The following is a 16,872-nucleotide window of genomic DNA, read 5'->3' as shown; positions in this document are numbered from 1 at the left end:
GCAGCCTAATAAGGTCTAGCTGAATTAATTGTTTGCCCTGTATTGAAGTACGTGGAAATGAGATTGCATGTTTTTGCTCTTCCTCTGGGCCTTAGGACAAATGAGCTGAATATCTCATGACTTTTTTTTTCCAGTGAGCAAAATATTTATTTTTAAAAAGTAATACGTGGGGGGCAGGTGGGGTGGGAAGTGGTATATTTCTAGATACAGATAAAGATGTTCTGGGGGGAAAATCTCTTTGAAGGCTGTTTCTAGGGGGAAAATGCTCTGTCTTCAAATTCGAGTGAGGTTCTTGATAACCTAAATCTTTTGAGAAACGAAATTATCTCTGTGTTCCTATGCAGTGGAAGCCAGACTGAGATTTTCTGGTCTCCAATATGAATCCCATTAGACAACTGATGACTCCACAGAGCAAAGGGCAAGATGTTTTACCAGGACAATCCATATCCCTCAGGTTTTTTTCTTTGACTGTTTTCCACCCGTGCGCTCTTTCTTCTTACCTCCCACCATTTAACAGAGAAAGAGAAATTGGTTGCATTTATAATGAGTGGGGATAACCTGGTTAGTCAAGTGAGGGTCCATAAGGCTTTCTGATCCCTTTCCACCAGAGATGTAACGTGCAGTAGACTTCTCAGTCTCGGCCCCTCCCAGAAAGTGATGGGGGATGTACAAGATTATACAGTACAAAGTTGATCAATAAGCTCAGCACAAAATCAGAATGACGGGTCTGGAGCATAGCTTTTGCCTTCTTGAATTTATCACTATATAAATATTTGCCAGTGTTAGCGAAATGTGTGGGATGCATGTGAAAGTGGTGTGTCTGGTGTTTCTGTTTTGGGGGATGGGAAAAGTGGAAGCAGGGACCAAAGGAACTGGAAGTTAGATGAAGACCTCTATTGCATTCAGTTTGTGCATTCAGCATGCTGCAGATGATAACCTGGCTGCTACTGCTTAATACTGTGCTTTTCAACACCTCACTCCCCTTTGGAAGAATTCCCACGTCCCCCCCAGATGGATACTATTAGCTGATTTGGTTGCTATTTTTACGTCTAAATTGCAGACTCTCTCCTGCTCTGTAATTTGTTTGTTCATTCTAACTTGGGAATAGTGTTCTATAAATGAATGCTATGTACACTAATGGTTAGGATGGGGAAAACTTCAAACATGTCATTTTTATTTGTATTGAGGTAAAGAGGCCAACTCAGACAGCATATCCACACATGCAGATATCAAACATGTGTCTGAAAGGAATGCAGCTGAGCCACTTGGACATGCAATCAAGTTAACTCCTCAGCTGTGAGGTGTAGGTTAAAGCGAGTGTGTTATAGCCACAGGCTGTTTTACCTAGTGATAGCCATAAAATCATAAAATGCACTGGAAAATCCAATGTGCTAGGGGTGAGTAGCTTATCCTCCCCCACATATCTGTCATACCTGTATGCTTCCCTTGTTTATGTCTTGCCCTGAAACTCCATTTCTTCAAATAATAATACCTAGCTTGGGTGGGGTGCAACCAGGCTAGTTGCTGGTGTCCCCTGTGGCCAGTTTCTAGTGTGATTAAGGAGATAAAATGAACAGCTCCTAGAGGTAAAAGACCTGGGATTTTGCTGATGGACTTGAAGCTCAGGAGATCGGGTGAGACATTGTGGTCCTTGTGGGCCGAGGTTGCCATCATTCTGCACCCTCTGCCCCCTCCTTGTATGAAGCTATGATGTTTCATACTCAAGTGTGGTAATTGCTGGCTACTGAGAATTTTTTAATGGCAACCATGGTAGGTACCATCTGAAATAAGTGGAGTGCTATGCTCATCATTAGTCTGATAGAAGTGAGTTTGTGAAGAATGGCAGTTGGAGCTGGGCAGGAGACCGCCGGGACCTAAATGCTTAGTCAGGATGATTGGTGGATTTGCTTTGCTGTCAAGCACTCTGACACAGATGCCACAGCTCCCTGGAGCCCAAGCTATGGAAGAGGGACAGCAGATGTTTCCTCCTTGGCCTGGTGGATCAACACTTTATGGCAAGGGAGCAGATGCTGCAAGCGTCTGACTACAGACCTGGTCCTTATGCTGCAATGATGCCAGCAGAGTTAATACTGGAGTAGCATGGGAAAGTGTCCTACCGTGGTGGACAAAATAAGGCAGCCCTTCCCAGAAACCCACTACACCTACTTTTGTGTAGATTAAACTAAAAAAATAATAGCATGCAACCTCTACGGTTTGATTGGAAATGTGTACTCACCAGAGGTGCCTTCCCCGGCATCATGCTCCGCTGCCAACTGGTCCTGTGAGGGGGTGGGTTCCAGGATTAAAAACAGTACTTGGCTGTCAGAGAGAATGGATCCTCCACTTGCCTGCCTTGCACTCTCCTCCTCCTCTTCCTCATCAACAGTGTCCTCCTTGTTGTTGCTCGAGGTCGCCTGGGGCTCTTGGGAGTTATCTATGGAGTGTTTTGGGGTAGTGGTGGGGTTGCCACCAAGAATAGCATGCAGCTTCTCATAAAAGTGGCATGTCTGTGGGGCAGAACCAAAATGACTGTTTGCCTCCCTTGTCTTCTGGTACGCTTGCCGAAGCTCCTTTATTTTCACGTGGTGCTTCTGCATGTCCCTGGTGTAGCCCTTCTCACCCATGCCCCACGCAATCTTGACATAGATGTCAATATTTCTTCTGCTGTATCGGAGCTCTGCCTGCACAGACTGTTCTCCCCACACAGCAATAAGATCCACCACTTCCTGTGTACTCCATGCTGGAGCGCGTTTGCGACCTTGAGTCTCCATGATCAGCTGTGCTGGTGAGCTCTTCATGCTGATCAAACAGGAAATAAAAATGCAAAAGTTCCCAAGGCTTTACCAGGGGAGCAGCTATTTCCTGTGTACCTGGCTGACGTGCAGTGGAGTTGAAAGTGCTCTCCAGAGCGGTCACAGCGGAGCACTGTGGGACACCTCCTGGAGGCCAATTCATTCGAATTACACAATGCAGTGTCTACACTATCCCCATGTCGACCCATAGATGTTGAATCAAGCGCTATGCCTCTCACAGAGGTGGAGTATGGAAGTCAACTTTACAGGCCACTTAGGTCAGCGGAAAGGACTTGGTAGCGTAAACACATACAATATTAGTTCAACTTAACACGGTTTATTTAATCCTAAATTTGTAGTGTAGACCAGGCCTTAGAAAAAATGAAATAAGTCAGAATGTAATTTTCTTTAAAAATGGGTATGTAATTGTCACGGAAGTACTTTTGTTTTCACAGTCTGGAGAATAACTCATTCACTATGGAATAACACAATTTCAAAAATATATTTATATCCTTATAATGATGTATTGTTTTTGTCTATTTCTGAGATCATACATCCGTCTTTTCCCACCCTTTTTTTCCCCTGTGTGGTACCTTTAAAAAAGTTTTAATTGCTTTATTTTCTTAGTAATGGCCATAATTAAATAGCAAGTCATGAAGGATGCCAAAATTAATACAGATAGCTCTACTTAACAGATTTATAGATAATTTCAGGGTTTCCCCCCCTCCTAATCCCATTCCTCTCCTTTCTCTGAGCACCAATGCCCACACCATCTGGTCCAGAGAACAGTGACAACCCTTCAGGCTTAAAAACAGAAGAACCCTACAACATTACTGCCTAGATTACCGTGGTTATTTCTTTTTGAAAGTCACATCATACTGAGATGTTAAAACTCCCTTGTATATAGAATGAGATTTCTTCCTTTTGTCATTGTCAATAGTTTTTATATTTAAAACAAAAATCCCAAATTGTAAATGATACATATTAGAGATGCATGGATCCCTGTTGTTTTGTATTAATATGTCTCATTGACTGGTGCTAATGTTAAGACTGACAATGACTCTGTCACTAATGTGTGTTGGCTCATCTGTCCTGGTTCACGTTAATAAATAAATGTGTAGTTTGTGGAGCCATCTGATCAGTTATTTCACTTGACTAGAGTCTACAAATAAAACTTGCTTTTGTTTTTGCAAAATAGCAGTATCAGGGAATAATGGGCTTTATTGGATCTATTTTAGAGCTTAAAAAAACTCATTTAATTAACTAGATACTTTACATTTCAAAGGTATTCCAAAATAAAATCTGCACTCTTCTACAAAAGGTTAAAAGAAAAAGGATAACCCTGATGATAGCTATCCAGTGGCAGTCATCTTTAAGAAGTTTTCTTGAAGTTAAAGCACCGTGGTTTAAAAATATCTAATATTTTATTTAATATAATTCTGGAAAATACTCCATTAGTGCAAGATGATTTGGAGAATCAATCTGATCAGAAGGCAGAAAGGGTAAAGCCCTTAGTCAGCATTTATTATTTATTTTTGTATGCTGAGAAAAGTATATATGGGAAAATGTAAGCTTTTAATCAAAGATTTAAATATTCACATCTCACCTATGTAGTTAGATGCATTGACACAAATTTCAGGCATATGAGGGGAGAACCTTGCATTGTATGCTGCAGATAGAACAGCTCAATTTCCTCCCTCCTCTCCCTTCCCCCCAGCCCTCTCGCTGTAATGATTTGGACAGAGATCCATCCATTGCTTAGTTTTGCCAATTGTTTTAAAAGTTCTACCTCCTCTGTACTTACAATGTTTTAATATAAACAAGCTGATCCTTTCATCTCTTTCGTAGTAAACCGTCTGACCACCTGAACAAATCAACGACTTCACGAGGCCCCCAAATAAACACATCTTTTAGTAGAGAGTAACTGTGGTTAAAGGGACAGAGGCAAATGAAACTCATTCTTCTTCTTTTTCTCTTCTTTTATAGTTAATCTGCTGGATTCAAAAGCAATTCAAGGGGAGCTGGGCTGGATCTCCTACCCATCACATGGGGTGAGTTCACTAGACTGTGAAATGGGAAAGTGTTGCTACAGATCAATGTGCTATTTAACTATTGTTTCCTCTTCAGACAACGCTATGCTGGGGCCCTTTGGAGCTTCAAAAATAGTCTATTCTAAATTTGAAAGCTACCTTATTGAGGTCAGAATATGTAGGGATAAAGTGAGACAGGCTAAAAGTCAAGTAGAGTTGGACCTTGCAAAGGGAATTAAAACCAATAGTAAAAGGTTCTATAGTCATATAAATAGGAAAAAAACAAAGAAAGAAGAAGTGGGACCGCTAAAAACTGAGGATGGAGTGGAGGTCAAGGATAATCTAGGCATGGCCCAATATCTAAACAAATACTTTGCCTCAGTCTTTAATAAGACTAAAGAGGATCTTAGGGATAATGGTAGCATGATAAATGGGAATGAGGATATGGAGGTAGACATCACCATATCTGAGGTAGAAGCGAAACTCAAACAGCTTAATGGGGCTAAATCGGGGGGCCCAGATAATCTTCATCCAAGAATATTAAAAGAATTGGCACAAGAAATTGCAAGCCCATTAGCAAGAATTTTTAATGAATCTGTAAATTCAGGGGTTGTACCATATGATTGGAGAATTGCTAACATAGTTCCTATTTTTAAGAAAGGGAAAAAAAGTGATCCAAGTAATTATAGGCCTGTTAGTTTGACATCTGTAGTATGCAAGGTCTTGGAAAAAATTTTGAAGGAGAAGGTAGTTAAGGACATTGAAGTCAATGGTAAATGGGACAAAATACAACATGGTTTTACAAAAGGTAGATCGTGCCAAACCAACCTGATTTCCTTCTTTGAGAGAGTAACAGATTTTTTAGATAAAGGAAACGCAGTGGATCTAATTTATTTAGATTTTAGTAAGGCGTTTGATACTGTGCCACATGGGGAATTATTAGTTAAATTGGATAAGATGGGCATCAATAGGAAAATTGAAAGGTGGATAGGGAATTGGTTAAAGGGGAGACTACAACGGGTCCTACTGAAAGGTGAACTGTCAAGTTGGAGGGAGGTTACCAGTGGAGTTCCTCAAGGATCAGTTTTGGGACCAATCTTATTTAATCTTTTTATTACTGACCTGGGCACAAAAAGTGGGAGTGTGCTAATAAAGTTTGCAGATGATACAAAGCTGGGAGGTATTGCTAATTTAGAGAAGGACAGGGATACCCTACAGGAGGATCTGGATGACCTTGTAAACTGGAGTAATAGGAATAGGATGAAATTTAATAGTGAGAAGTGTAAGGTCATGCATTTAGGGATTAATAACAAGAATTTTAGTTATAAGCTAGGGACGCATCAACTAGAAGTAACGGAGGAGGAAAAGGACCTTGGAGTATTGGTTGATCATAGGTTGACTATGAGCTGCCAATGTGATATGGCTGTGAAAAAAGCTAATGTCGTCTTGGGATGCATCAGGAGAGGTATTTCCAGTAGGGATAAGGAGGTTTTAGTACCGTTATATAAGGCACTGGTGAGACCTCACCTGGAATACTGTGTGCAGTTCTGGTCTCCCATGTTTAAGAAGGATGAATTCAAACTGGAACAGGTACAGAGAAGGGCTACTAGGATGATCCGAGGAATGGAAAACTTGTCTTATGAAAGGAGACTCAGGGAGCTTGGCTTGTTTAGCCTAACTAAAAGAAGGTTGAGGGGAGATATGATTGCTCTCTATAAATATATCAGAGGGATAAATACCAGAGAGGGAGAGGAATTATTTAAACTCAATACCAATGTGGACACAAGAACAAATGGATATAAACTGGCCACTAGGAAATTTAGATTAGAAATTAGACGAAGGTTTCTAACCATCAGAGGAGTGAAGTTTTGGAATAGCCTTCCGAGGGAAGTAGTGGGGGCAAAAGATCTATCTTGCTTTAAGATTAAACTCGATAAGTTTATGGAGGAGATGGTATGATGGGATAACATGGTTTTGGTAATTAAATATTCATGGTAAATAGGCCCAATGGCCTGTGATGGGTTTTTAGATGGGGTAAGATCCAAGTTACCCGGGAAAGAATTTTCTGTAGTATCTGGCTGATGAATCTTGCCCATATGCTCAGGGTTTAGCTGATTGCCATATTTGGGGTCGGGAAGGAATTTTCCTCCAGGGCAGATTGGAAGGCCCTGGAGGTTTTTCGCCTTCCTCTGTAGCATGGGGCACGGGTCACTTGCTGGAGGATTCTCTGCTCCTTGAGGTCTTCAAACTACAATTTGAGGACTTCAATAGCACAGATATAGGTGTGAGGTCTTTTTTAGGAGTGGTGGGTGAAATTCTGTGGCCTGCATTGTGCAGGAGGTCAGACTAGATGATCATAATGGTCCCTTCTGACCTAAATATCTATGAATCTATGAATCTATGAAATTATGGTTTGTGCTGTATTAGTATGTTACCTTTTCATTAGAACATACATCATACTGCATGTAATCCCCATGGTGAGGTCATCCTTAATGAGAAGAATTAAAGGGGTGGGGCTTCCCCATTTTATGCAAATTGTCTTTAAATCTTCCTCCCTGTATGATGTGCATTTCTAATATGTAGTGTGGAACTATTCTTCTTAGTGATGCTTTTAGATGAAACTAGAACTGACATGGAAATGTGTAGACCAATTTTCAGTAGATGTCACAAATGTCTATTTTATTGTTTTTTGTTTTTTGGGTTTTTTTGCTGACTTGTGGTAAAGGTGCTGTTCTCTCTGTGGTAAAAGTTAGGCAAATATCTGGATACATTTCTTTGTGTGTTTTCTTGTACATTTTCTAATATTGTCTAGAACAAATTCAACTGGATCTCTTATTTGTAACTGAAATTGTCTAGTGTTAGGATTCTTACACTTCTAGCTTTTAAACTTTTTGAAGCAAAAGAGACACGTATAAATTCTGTTTGATTGAGTTTTTTTAAATACTTGATTTATGGCTTACCAAACATTTACCTCTTTATTTGTTATTATTATTACTGAAGGAGCAGTCAGCCATTTGATAGCTGAAACTTTATGATTTCCCAGTAGGTAAAAGAAACTCCAGTACTCCTGTTTCACAGTGGAGGATGGTTCACTTGAGTACATTTTTAAAAAGATTCTTTGCACAGTCAATTTTAAAATCCCAAGTAATGAAGCTTTCTCACTGTCCAATGGGAAAGTAACCCACAGCTTAATATATGTCTTAGTCAGAAAGATTCCCCCTTATATTCAGTCTAAATATTCCTTTCTTTATTTAGTTCCATTATGCCTCATTGTGTCATGCTCCTGGGTACCATACTAAATTATTCCTCTCCATTCTTGGTGTTCACCCCATCCCTTCCCAACTGTAAATTAGAAGAACAATGTACAAAAAAAGAGCCATTTGGAAATCTAATACTCTTTTTATTGCTGTTTGAGTAATTGAATGTGACAGTAAAGCACCTGGGGCCAAATTCTCTCCTTGGATTTGGTGGAGTCTTTACTTGGCGTTGCACACATGCATCTGAGAGCTCCGTTTGGCACACAGCAGATGAAACAGTGCAATATGTTTTAATTGGGGCAGAGCTCTGTGTTCCTTTTCCTTCCAGATTATTGGTAGTTTTGATTAAAAATGTTACTTAAATAGCCATTTTGCTTCTTGCTCATGGAGATATTAGACTATAGATTGAAGGTACTTCCATCTCCTATTTTACTATGGGTGATCCATTATCCATACTTCAGGGATCACTCATCTTTATCTGAATGCATCCGATGAAGTGAGCTGTAGCTCACGAAAGATTATGCTAAAATAAATTTGTTAGTCTCTAAGGTGCCACAAGTACTCCTTTTCATTTTGCAAATACAGACTAACACGGCTGCTACTCTGAAACCTGTCATCTTTATCTGCCTTTCTTCCTACCACACCTTGAGTTTGACCGAATGCCCAATCTTCTAGAGTATCCAAAACATCACTATCCTGTGATTCATCAGCTTGTTTGGAGGAGGCAGTGGTATGATTTGAGTCAGGATTCTGGCATGTCCGAGGGTGTAAGATGACTCACATGACTAACATGGGAGTGAGAAGTTATTAGTGTGTGAAGTCTCAGATTTCGAAGTTCTGTTGGGCAGTTAAAATATTAATAAAAAAATCTGACAAAACTGCTCATTTGTCAACTTTATTCTGCGCATCTGTTTTGTTTTATGGATGTTCCCTGTCATCACTCAGCGTTCTCTGTGGGAGCCACTGGGCGCTGAGCACTCCTAAAAAGCAGGCCAGTGGCCACTTCTTTAGATATCTAAATGGGAACTGCTGAGTGCTGAGCTAGAAAATCTGACCTCAGGCCTCCCTATAAATAATGCAGCGTTAATTGTAGTTCAGTGTGTGGTGTTCTGCACTTTCCCCTATCTGAATTTGTTTGAAATCCATTGAATTATGACATGGTACATACATAAATGAAATGATGGGTACACAGAATAGTTAGTTTTCAAACCATCGGTATTGGCAGGAGACTTTTTTTTTTAAATCAGATTTTTCATTTCCCAGGATGATCCATTTTTAACTGCTCAGTATAATGAGTTTTCAATAGGATCTGCTCGGTGCTGAATGCTTCTGAAAACCTGGCCAATACACTTAGATGCCTAGATGGTAGTGTACTATTTTAAAAATCTGCCGCCGATTGTGTGTTCTGATCATCATGTCAAAATCTGGCCCCTGGTTTTAATGCAAGCCTGGGAATTGTGAACGCCACAGTTCTGCTTCTAGTTCAGTGAGTGACTCCTTCAGTAGCTTTGGGCAAGTCGTCTTAGTCTACTTCTCCATCTGTACATTGGAAATAGCAACACTTGTTTCTCTCCCTCACAGGACAGAATTAGTTAATATTTATGAAGTGCTCTGCGAATAGCTAGTGTCCTGGAAATGCTAAATAGTATTGTTTGTATGATCACAATGCCTTAAAATAATAGTTTAAAATGTTTATACAAAGAAAATCTCTGTGTGTCCAGATGGGACCATGAATAAGTGTTTGGATTATACTATTCCTCTTCCTACCCATCCCACTCCAGAATGAAAAGTTTCCAATGGTTATTGTCAGACTGTTCAATAAGCAACTTTTGGTGAGTTGGGTGTACAGGACAGAACTTCCCAGCTATTTCCTAGCTCATCAGTTTCTAGTCTCCATTTTGTATTTTTTTTCGAAAGCCTCATTTGGTTCTTTTGGCAGCCTCTCTGCTCTACTCCGCTTCTGCATTGATCTCCCTGCAGCTGTGCCTCTCCTGCCTTGGAGGCCTAAAGCAGCAAGAGGCAAAGCAGCTGGCAGAGGAATGATACAGGGCATCATGATGGCTGTAAGAAAAATAGACTTGCTAGATTACTCTACCAGGACTCTCATATCCCACAGAGCAATTTTTTTAGCCTTTGCAAGTCAGTGTTGGTTTGGGTAAGTCTGCCTAAGCTTTTCCTGTATGTGCGGTTCCTACCTACCATAGTATCCGTGGGGAACAAAACTGTACAATACACATAGAATTGTACTGATGTGCTTCTAAAATAATGAGATTCTTAGGTTGAAGTCACAGAATAGTAAATTCACTTATATCTCTTATCTTGGTGTGATTGTGGTACAGAACCAGGCCCCAAACTGTGTTCCTTTACATGCTGTGATATTTTAAGCTTAAAATTTTAAATATAAATTTTAAAAAATAGAAATAGAGAAAGAAAGTACTATGAACTGTGCCATAAAAGTGATGTAATACTAGGAAAGTTAAATGGGAGTGGAAACGTGAAACATCCTTTTCATAGTCCTTTATTTCTACTGGTTTAATTAAACCCTGTAAATACAGCTGCATCTGTCTTCCAGTTAACTAAAATATGAACTTAAACTTCAGTGGAAAAAACATAGTAATAAAGATGTCACATCGTACTGAAGCATTGCTAAGAGCGAGGTAGTGATTTACAAGGTAAAGCTAATAGAGCTACACTTGAGGCTGTGATTCACAAGTGAGGATGCTGGTATTGTGCCAGCTCTTTTCCAAGATCCAGCAGTATTCCCATCAGAAGCCATAAATGTCAAGATGCTGAGGAGGGTTACTTATATAAATAACCCCCCAGCCAGGGATTTATCAAAAGGTATCTCATAGAGATTTTTCAGGTTAATCATTTTACCCGATTCTAGGAAATGATTCGAAGTGATTGTCATGCTCAGTATTCTGTGGTACATCTCATTCTAAAATCTGATTTTACTTGGGGTTATATAACAGAAGCGTTGAGAAATTCCTGAATATTTATGTTAAGATTTATAGCTCATTGGTATTCAGAGATCTATGTGTCCCACATAACTCCCTGATGGCAGTGTTTCAGACCCCTGGTTAATAATATGGCCCTGTAAGACCGTGATCATTCCTTGAGCCATCCCCCACAATCCCCCGTAATCTTGGCATCAGTGACACCGATCTGGTCAAACTCATTCAGACCAGTTCAAGATAAAACCTTGGCCCATCCAGACGGCAAAGCAACTGCTTTGAAAAATAGAATAGCTGGGTTTGCTTATATCTGAATGTGATCGGCAGCAGCCACAAAGCCTGTATCCTGTGCTGACACCACTAGCACCTGCCTCTGCAACCTTTTTGTCCTGTCAGTCAAATACCCGCTCCATGTCTGTAGATTTCATTGAACGGGGAAAAAGGAAGAGCTGCTTAGTCTTTACAGAGTATATTATTGATATGCTGATTAAGCATAACGCAACTGATCATTAGCTGCAATTCACGTAAATTACAGCAGCACAGATGTGGGGGGGGGGTTGGGAAGATAAAAAAGCAAGTGACTTTTAATAATATACAATACAAACGGGATGGATAATTCATGCAGGACAAAAAGAGTAGAGTCCAAATCCCGTTCTGCATATTCATGTGAGTGGTCATATTGGTTTCAGGGTGATTTTTTGCATAAATAAGCTGACTAGGATTTGGCCCTAGGTTAGTGTTCTTTGGTTTGGTAAACATTAATCTCAGATACCTTCATGTACCCGCCTCATGACATGACCTGAATATAAAAGGTACTAGATGTACTACAGTATCATTAGGGCATGGCCTAATCTTTAAATGTTACCATTAATGTTTTTTGGCTGTGAAAATGTATTAGTTTTCTCTATGGTTCACAGGAAAAAAAAAAAGATAAAACCAGTTCTTGTATTTTCTTTCTGTTACTAACCATAGAAAAGAAGCACTCCTTGCATATATGGTTAATATGCCTTACCTATTTGTGCATACATTTGTCTTGCATATAATCACCATTAATAAATTATGGCCAAAATTTTCAAACTTTGGGTGCCTGAAGTAAGGCACTTAAATCTATAGGTAGCATTTATGATCCCTGAGTACCTGCAGCTTCACGCTGACTTTACTGGGAGCTGTGGTTGCCAGGACCGGCTCTAGGCACTAGCAAAGCAAGCACGTTCTTGGGGCGGCACAATTCCAGGGGCGGCATTCTGGTCACCCTTTTGGGGGTGGGTGGGGGTGGAGCTTGAGCAGTTGCGCTCTCGGAGCTTGGGGAAGCAAAAAACCTAGAGCCGGCCCTGGTGGTTGCTCAATACTGCTGAAATTCAGGGGACTTACTGAGGTCCCTAATTATAGATTAGGGGACTTACTATAGACACTTGAACATTTTGGCTTGTGTGCCCATTTATCCCTTGCCCTCACACTCATGGCATTTGGAAGAGAGAACTTACAGATCCCAATTAGGGAGCCTGTGGCAGGGAGAGAAGAACAGCATTTCCCACTCCTGCAAAATGTGGGTTGCCCAATTAGGACTAGATCCTGCACATTACAGTCAGTGAGAGCTTTTCCATGGACTTGAATGGGAGCAGGATCAACCCTTAATGAGAATGAGGAAGATGGCTTATTTCAGATTTTTCAAAAGGCTGAAAATAGTCTGTCATATTGGAATCTGGTCCCACATCCCTTTGTTCTGTGTTTCTCGGGAATTTATATGGACCGCCCCCATCATTGTCATCTTGGCACGCCTCACAATCTGTGATGTACTTATCCTCACAACACCCTGATGAGGGAGAGAAGGGCTAGTATCTCCATCTTACAGATGGGGAAATGAGTCACAAAGAAGCTAACTGAGTTGCCAAGGTCACATTAGAAATCGAGGGTGCAGCAGAGACTCGAACCCAGGTTTCCCAAGTCTTGGGCAAATGCCTTAACTTCAGGGAGGTTAAGGAATAAACTAACAGGCTCCCAACAGGAAAAATATTCAAAGACACAAATTCAGCGCTGGGTCCTTTATTCATGCTAGTAGTTCCCTTCTCTTCACTGACTTAGACCCATGAAGTCCCACTGAGGCCCTGATTCATGAAAGCCCTTGAGCATGTGCTTAACTCTACCCTTGTTCAGCATTGATTCTATCCACTGATTTCAGTGGGACTTTTTTAAACACATGCTTCAAATTAAGCACATGCTTAATCAAGTTTTGCTGAAGTTGGGCCAGAATAAGGAAGGGCTATGTGTGCTTTTCCTGAGACCTTTTCCTTTTAAAAGGATGCTGTAAAAAGACTCCCCGCCCCCCCACCCCCTTTCCTCTTGGGAAAAAACAATATTTCCATCACACCAGAGTGCTAACTTTGAAATGACAGCCCCCAGCTAAACTTGCTCTGTTTCCTGTCTTTAGCTGACATACTTGGCACATGACACCATCTTCAATTTCTGGTCTTTTTCATGGGATTTGAGAGAGAGAGAGAGAGAGAGAGAGAGGAAGAGGAATCTGTGTAAAATATCCCTTTGGTTGTCATTCCTAACTAGATGTGGAGGAAGGAGATCTTTGTGGTTGTATTTGCCTTTAGCAAAAGAAGTCTTTGGTGGGTAGTTTGATCAATTGGTAAAAAGCCAATTGATCAAACAACCCACAGGGAAAAGACATCCACCTAGATACATTTTTCTTCCAATATTGGCATCAAAGAAGCAGAGTAGTCTAGCCACTGTGAGATCCTTGGTGCCCAAGGGAGTCCTGAGAGCTTGGATACAGCATGGATCCAGATTGGGTCCTTGTCTTTGATAGCAGTCTCTCAGATGAAAAAGGAAAAGCTTCATCTGCATTTTTATTTATTTATTTTCATATTGCAATGTAAATATTTATTAATTATGAAAAAGCTATTGCAGAGATGGGTCATTTCACAGCAGATCAAGGATTGGGGGAGCAGGTGATTGTGTGAAAACCTTTAGAACTATCATATGATCCCATGGAGGAGATTAATTTTAGTCTTCTAGGTCTAAGTTGCTAGGCATTTAAAGTTGACTGATACCTTGGTCTCAGATTCGCTCTTTGGCCTTGGACAAGTAACTTATCCTCTCACTTTTTCCCCTGCGTGAAAAGGAGATAGTACTTACACAACTCAGCTGCGTGTTGTGTGCTTTTTTATGAAACATTAGTAAAGTACTTCAAAAATTAAGTAACTAATCATGAATGCTAAATATTGTGTAAGACAAAAAAATAAAATAGAAAATATCTACTTTATTGTTAAATATTTAAGCCTACTTCAGAATGGAAACAGGATGTGTTTTACTGTCTAAAATAGTGTGTCTGCTTATTCTCTAGAGGTTATTGAGCTCTTATTAAAAATTACGCGTTTGTTTTTTAGGTTCTCAATGTTATGCATGAATTCTGGTTTCCTAACAATTGTATACGTTGTATACTGTCATTTTAGCTTTCAGTGCTTGTGGATGATATCTGAAATGCAGACAGAGTATTTTGACAACTGGTTGTCAGAAAAAAACCATCTGGGATTCTGTCTTTGTGAATCACACACTATATTGTTCCTTCATATGCTGAATAGTTGATTGAGGGAAATCAACTTTTTTGACATATGTGTTCTATGATTCTTGGTCACTTGGAAATGTGCTGTTTCGGATATATCTTAAATATAGCATTTTCACCTTTGGGCTGATCTTCTGATTAAATTTGAGAGCAGTGTTACAATTCATACCCTACATATTTTTTCTTCATTTCCTTGAAACTATGTATAAATGTGTGTGTAAATTCTCATTCCTTTGGATTGAAACTTCATTTTCAATATTAAGGCAGATTTTAGTGTTTCTCACCCGTAAAGTGAAGACTTTTGCTTTGTATTTCCATGAAGCTTTTAAAATTTCTCTCAGTATTTTAAACTAAAATGTCATTCATTTAAATTGTCACAGCCATGAGTCAGATTGTGAAGATGAAATTTTTGAGTCGGTGTTTTCTTCATTTTATTAAATGATAGCTGAAGTCAAAGAGTCATGTCTATACTGTAAACTCTTCCTCTTCAAGGCTACTATACTTTAGAGCTTTAACCATAGGATATGCAATACAATTTTTTTTAAATTGTTTGAATTCTGATGCGTAAGCCTAATGGCAGTATCACTCTTTATCAGATACATGTTCGCAGCTTCTGTTGAAGTGAATGGAAACCATGCACGTACATTCAAGGACAGACTTCTTGGGTACATTGGTCAGCTTTGATGCTTTTTGACCAGTATATTAACTTCAGTTGCTAAAACCAGTTTTTAGAATAAAAAGTCCAAGCCAAGGTTTACAAGTTAGAAAACGACATCATCATCATTTTTAGCTGGAGCTGAATGAAAAAGAGGAGGTGGGGAAATAATTTGAAAACATTTTGACATTCATATAGATTTGTGAATTATTTTTCCAGTGCTATGGAATGAGTGAATATTAATGAAAAACCTCTCATTAAAATGTTTGAAAAACTGCCAAATTCATTATATAAACTATTGGACTGCTTAGTATATTCTAATCTTAATCTGTGTTCCTTTGATTATTAAACTGACTGATTTACAAATTCAATCTGATTATAGGAATGTTTGTATCTTGCCACGTTTTTTGATAACTCTTTGTGGAGTAATAGAAAATTCATTTTTATTCCAATTCAAATTTGCTCTTTCCCACAGCAATGATCTCCTATTATTATTTTCCTTTTGGACATTAGCCTTTTCAGTTCATTACCACGCTGCTTCAAATTATTTGCTGCATTTCTATTTTAAAAAAAGAATATTACACAAACAAAAAAGCAGATAAGCATAGAGGAAGTGCAATTCCCTTATTTAGTTTTGGGGGGAAATATTGAAAGTCCATCCTATTTCATTAGTTATGCAATCAATCATTCTGCTATTTGTATAATAGGTTGTTGCAGGTTGGGTATCATTTTTCTCTGGTTTCAAGAAATGCAAGTTTCAACTTCCATTCCAAGGCCTAAATAAAGATTTTATTTGGAACTAGGATTGTACACGTTCCAGAGTCCCATTTTTCCTTTGAACTTCAAAGCTTAGAAAGTGTATAATTTCCTTTGTGGGCAGGAATTTTATTTCTGTCAGTCTGTCAGGATAAATTCAGACCGTTTGTGGTAAGTTATCAGAAAAGAGATGACCATTGAATGTTTTTCTCTTTCTAAAGGAATGTTTTACCTTTACGTTTCTAATGTCTCCAATTCTCTGTTGTGCAGAATTTATTTGCATAAAATATAATAACTAAATACTAAAGATGATTGGGAAACAAAAAGAAAAACATGGTGTGTCATATAGTGTCTTAAATGCGAAGAGTACATCATATTTGTGACAGGACTACTCTGAGAAAGATTAGGGAAAAATAAATGTTTTCTAACAAGTTGAGCCACAAAACTGATGGCTATAATTTCTACTAAAAATTCCTTGTAAATTTTTTTTCTCTTGATAATGTTGCTGTTACTGCCTCATAACTTTTACCATCTAATTTGTCTGTGGCTAATTAATCTAATTTTCTAAAATGTCAATAATATCTTTAAAATTAAATGTGTCTCCACAAACAAGTAATCCAGTCACTTGTGAGGACTAGTTTGCATGTGTCGTAGCTGACTTGTGTCATAAATATAAAGGGAAGGGTAAACCCCTTTGAAATCCCTCCTGGCTAGGGGAAAGCTCCTCTCACCTGTAAAGGGTTAAGAAGCTAAAGGTAACCTCGCTGGCACCTGACCAAAATGACCAATGAGGAGACAAGATACTTTCAAAAGCTGGGAGGAAGGAGAGAAACAAAGGGTCTGTGTGTCTGTCTATA

General features: G+C 39.3%; 1 protein-coding gene across 2 annotated transcripts in view; it reads left to right on the top strand.

Annotated features, from left to right (window-relative positions):
* The window catches only part of EPHA3 (EPH receptor A3), a 305,625-nt gene that overhangs the window by 15,820 nt on the left and 272,933 nt on the right, over positions 1-16,872 (top strand). For both annotated transcript variants that reach the window (XM_073305634.1, XM_073305645.1), the window contains exon 2: positions 4,779-4,843. In XM_073305634.1, the coding sequence (XP_073161735.1) occupies positions 4,779-4,843 (65 nt within the window). The remainder of the gene's footprint in view (positions 1-4,778; positions 4,844-16,872) is intronic.

This window comes from Lepidochelys kempii, chromosome 1 (assembly GCF_965140265.1).
Source record: "Lepidochelys kempii isolate rLepKem1 chromosome 1, rLepKem1.hap2, whole genome shotgun sequence".
Lineage (NCBI taxonomy): Eukaryota > Metazoa > Chordata > Testudines > Cheloniidae > Lepidochelys > Lepidochelys kempii.
This window is presented reverse-complemented; position numbering and strand designations above follow the sequence as displayed.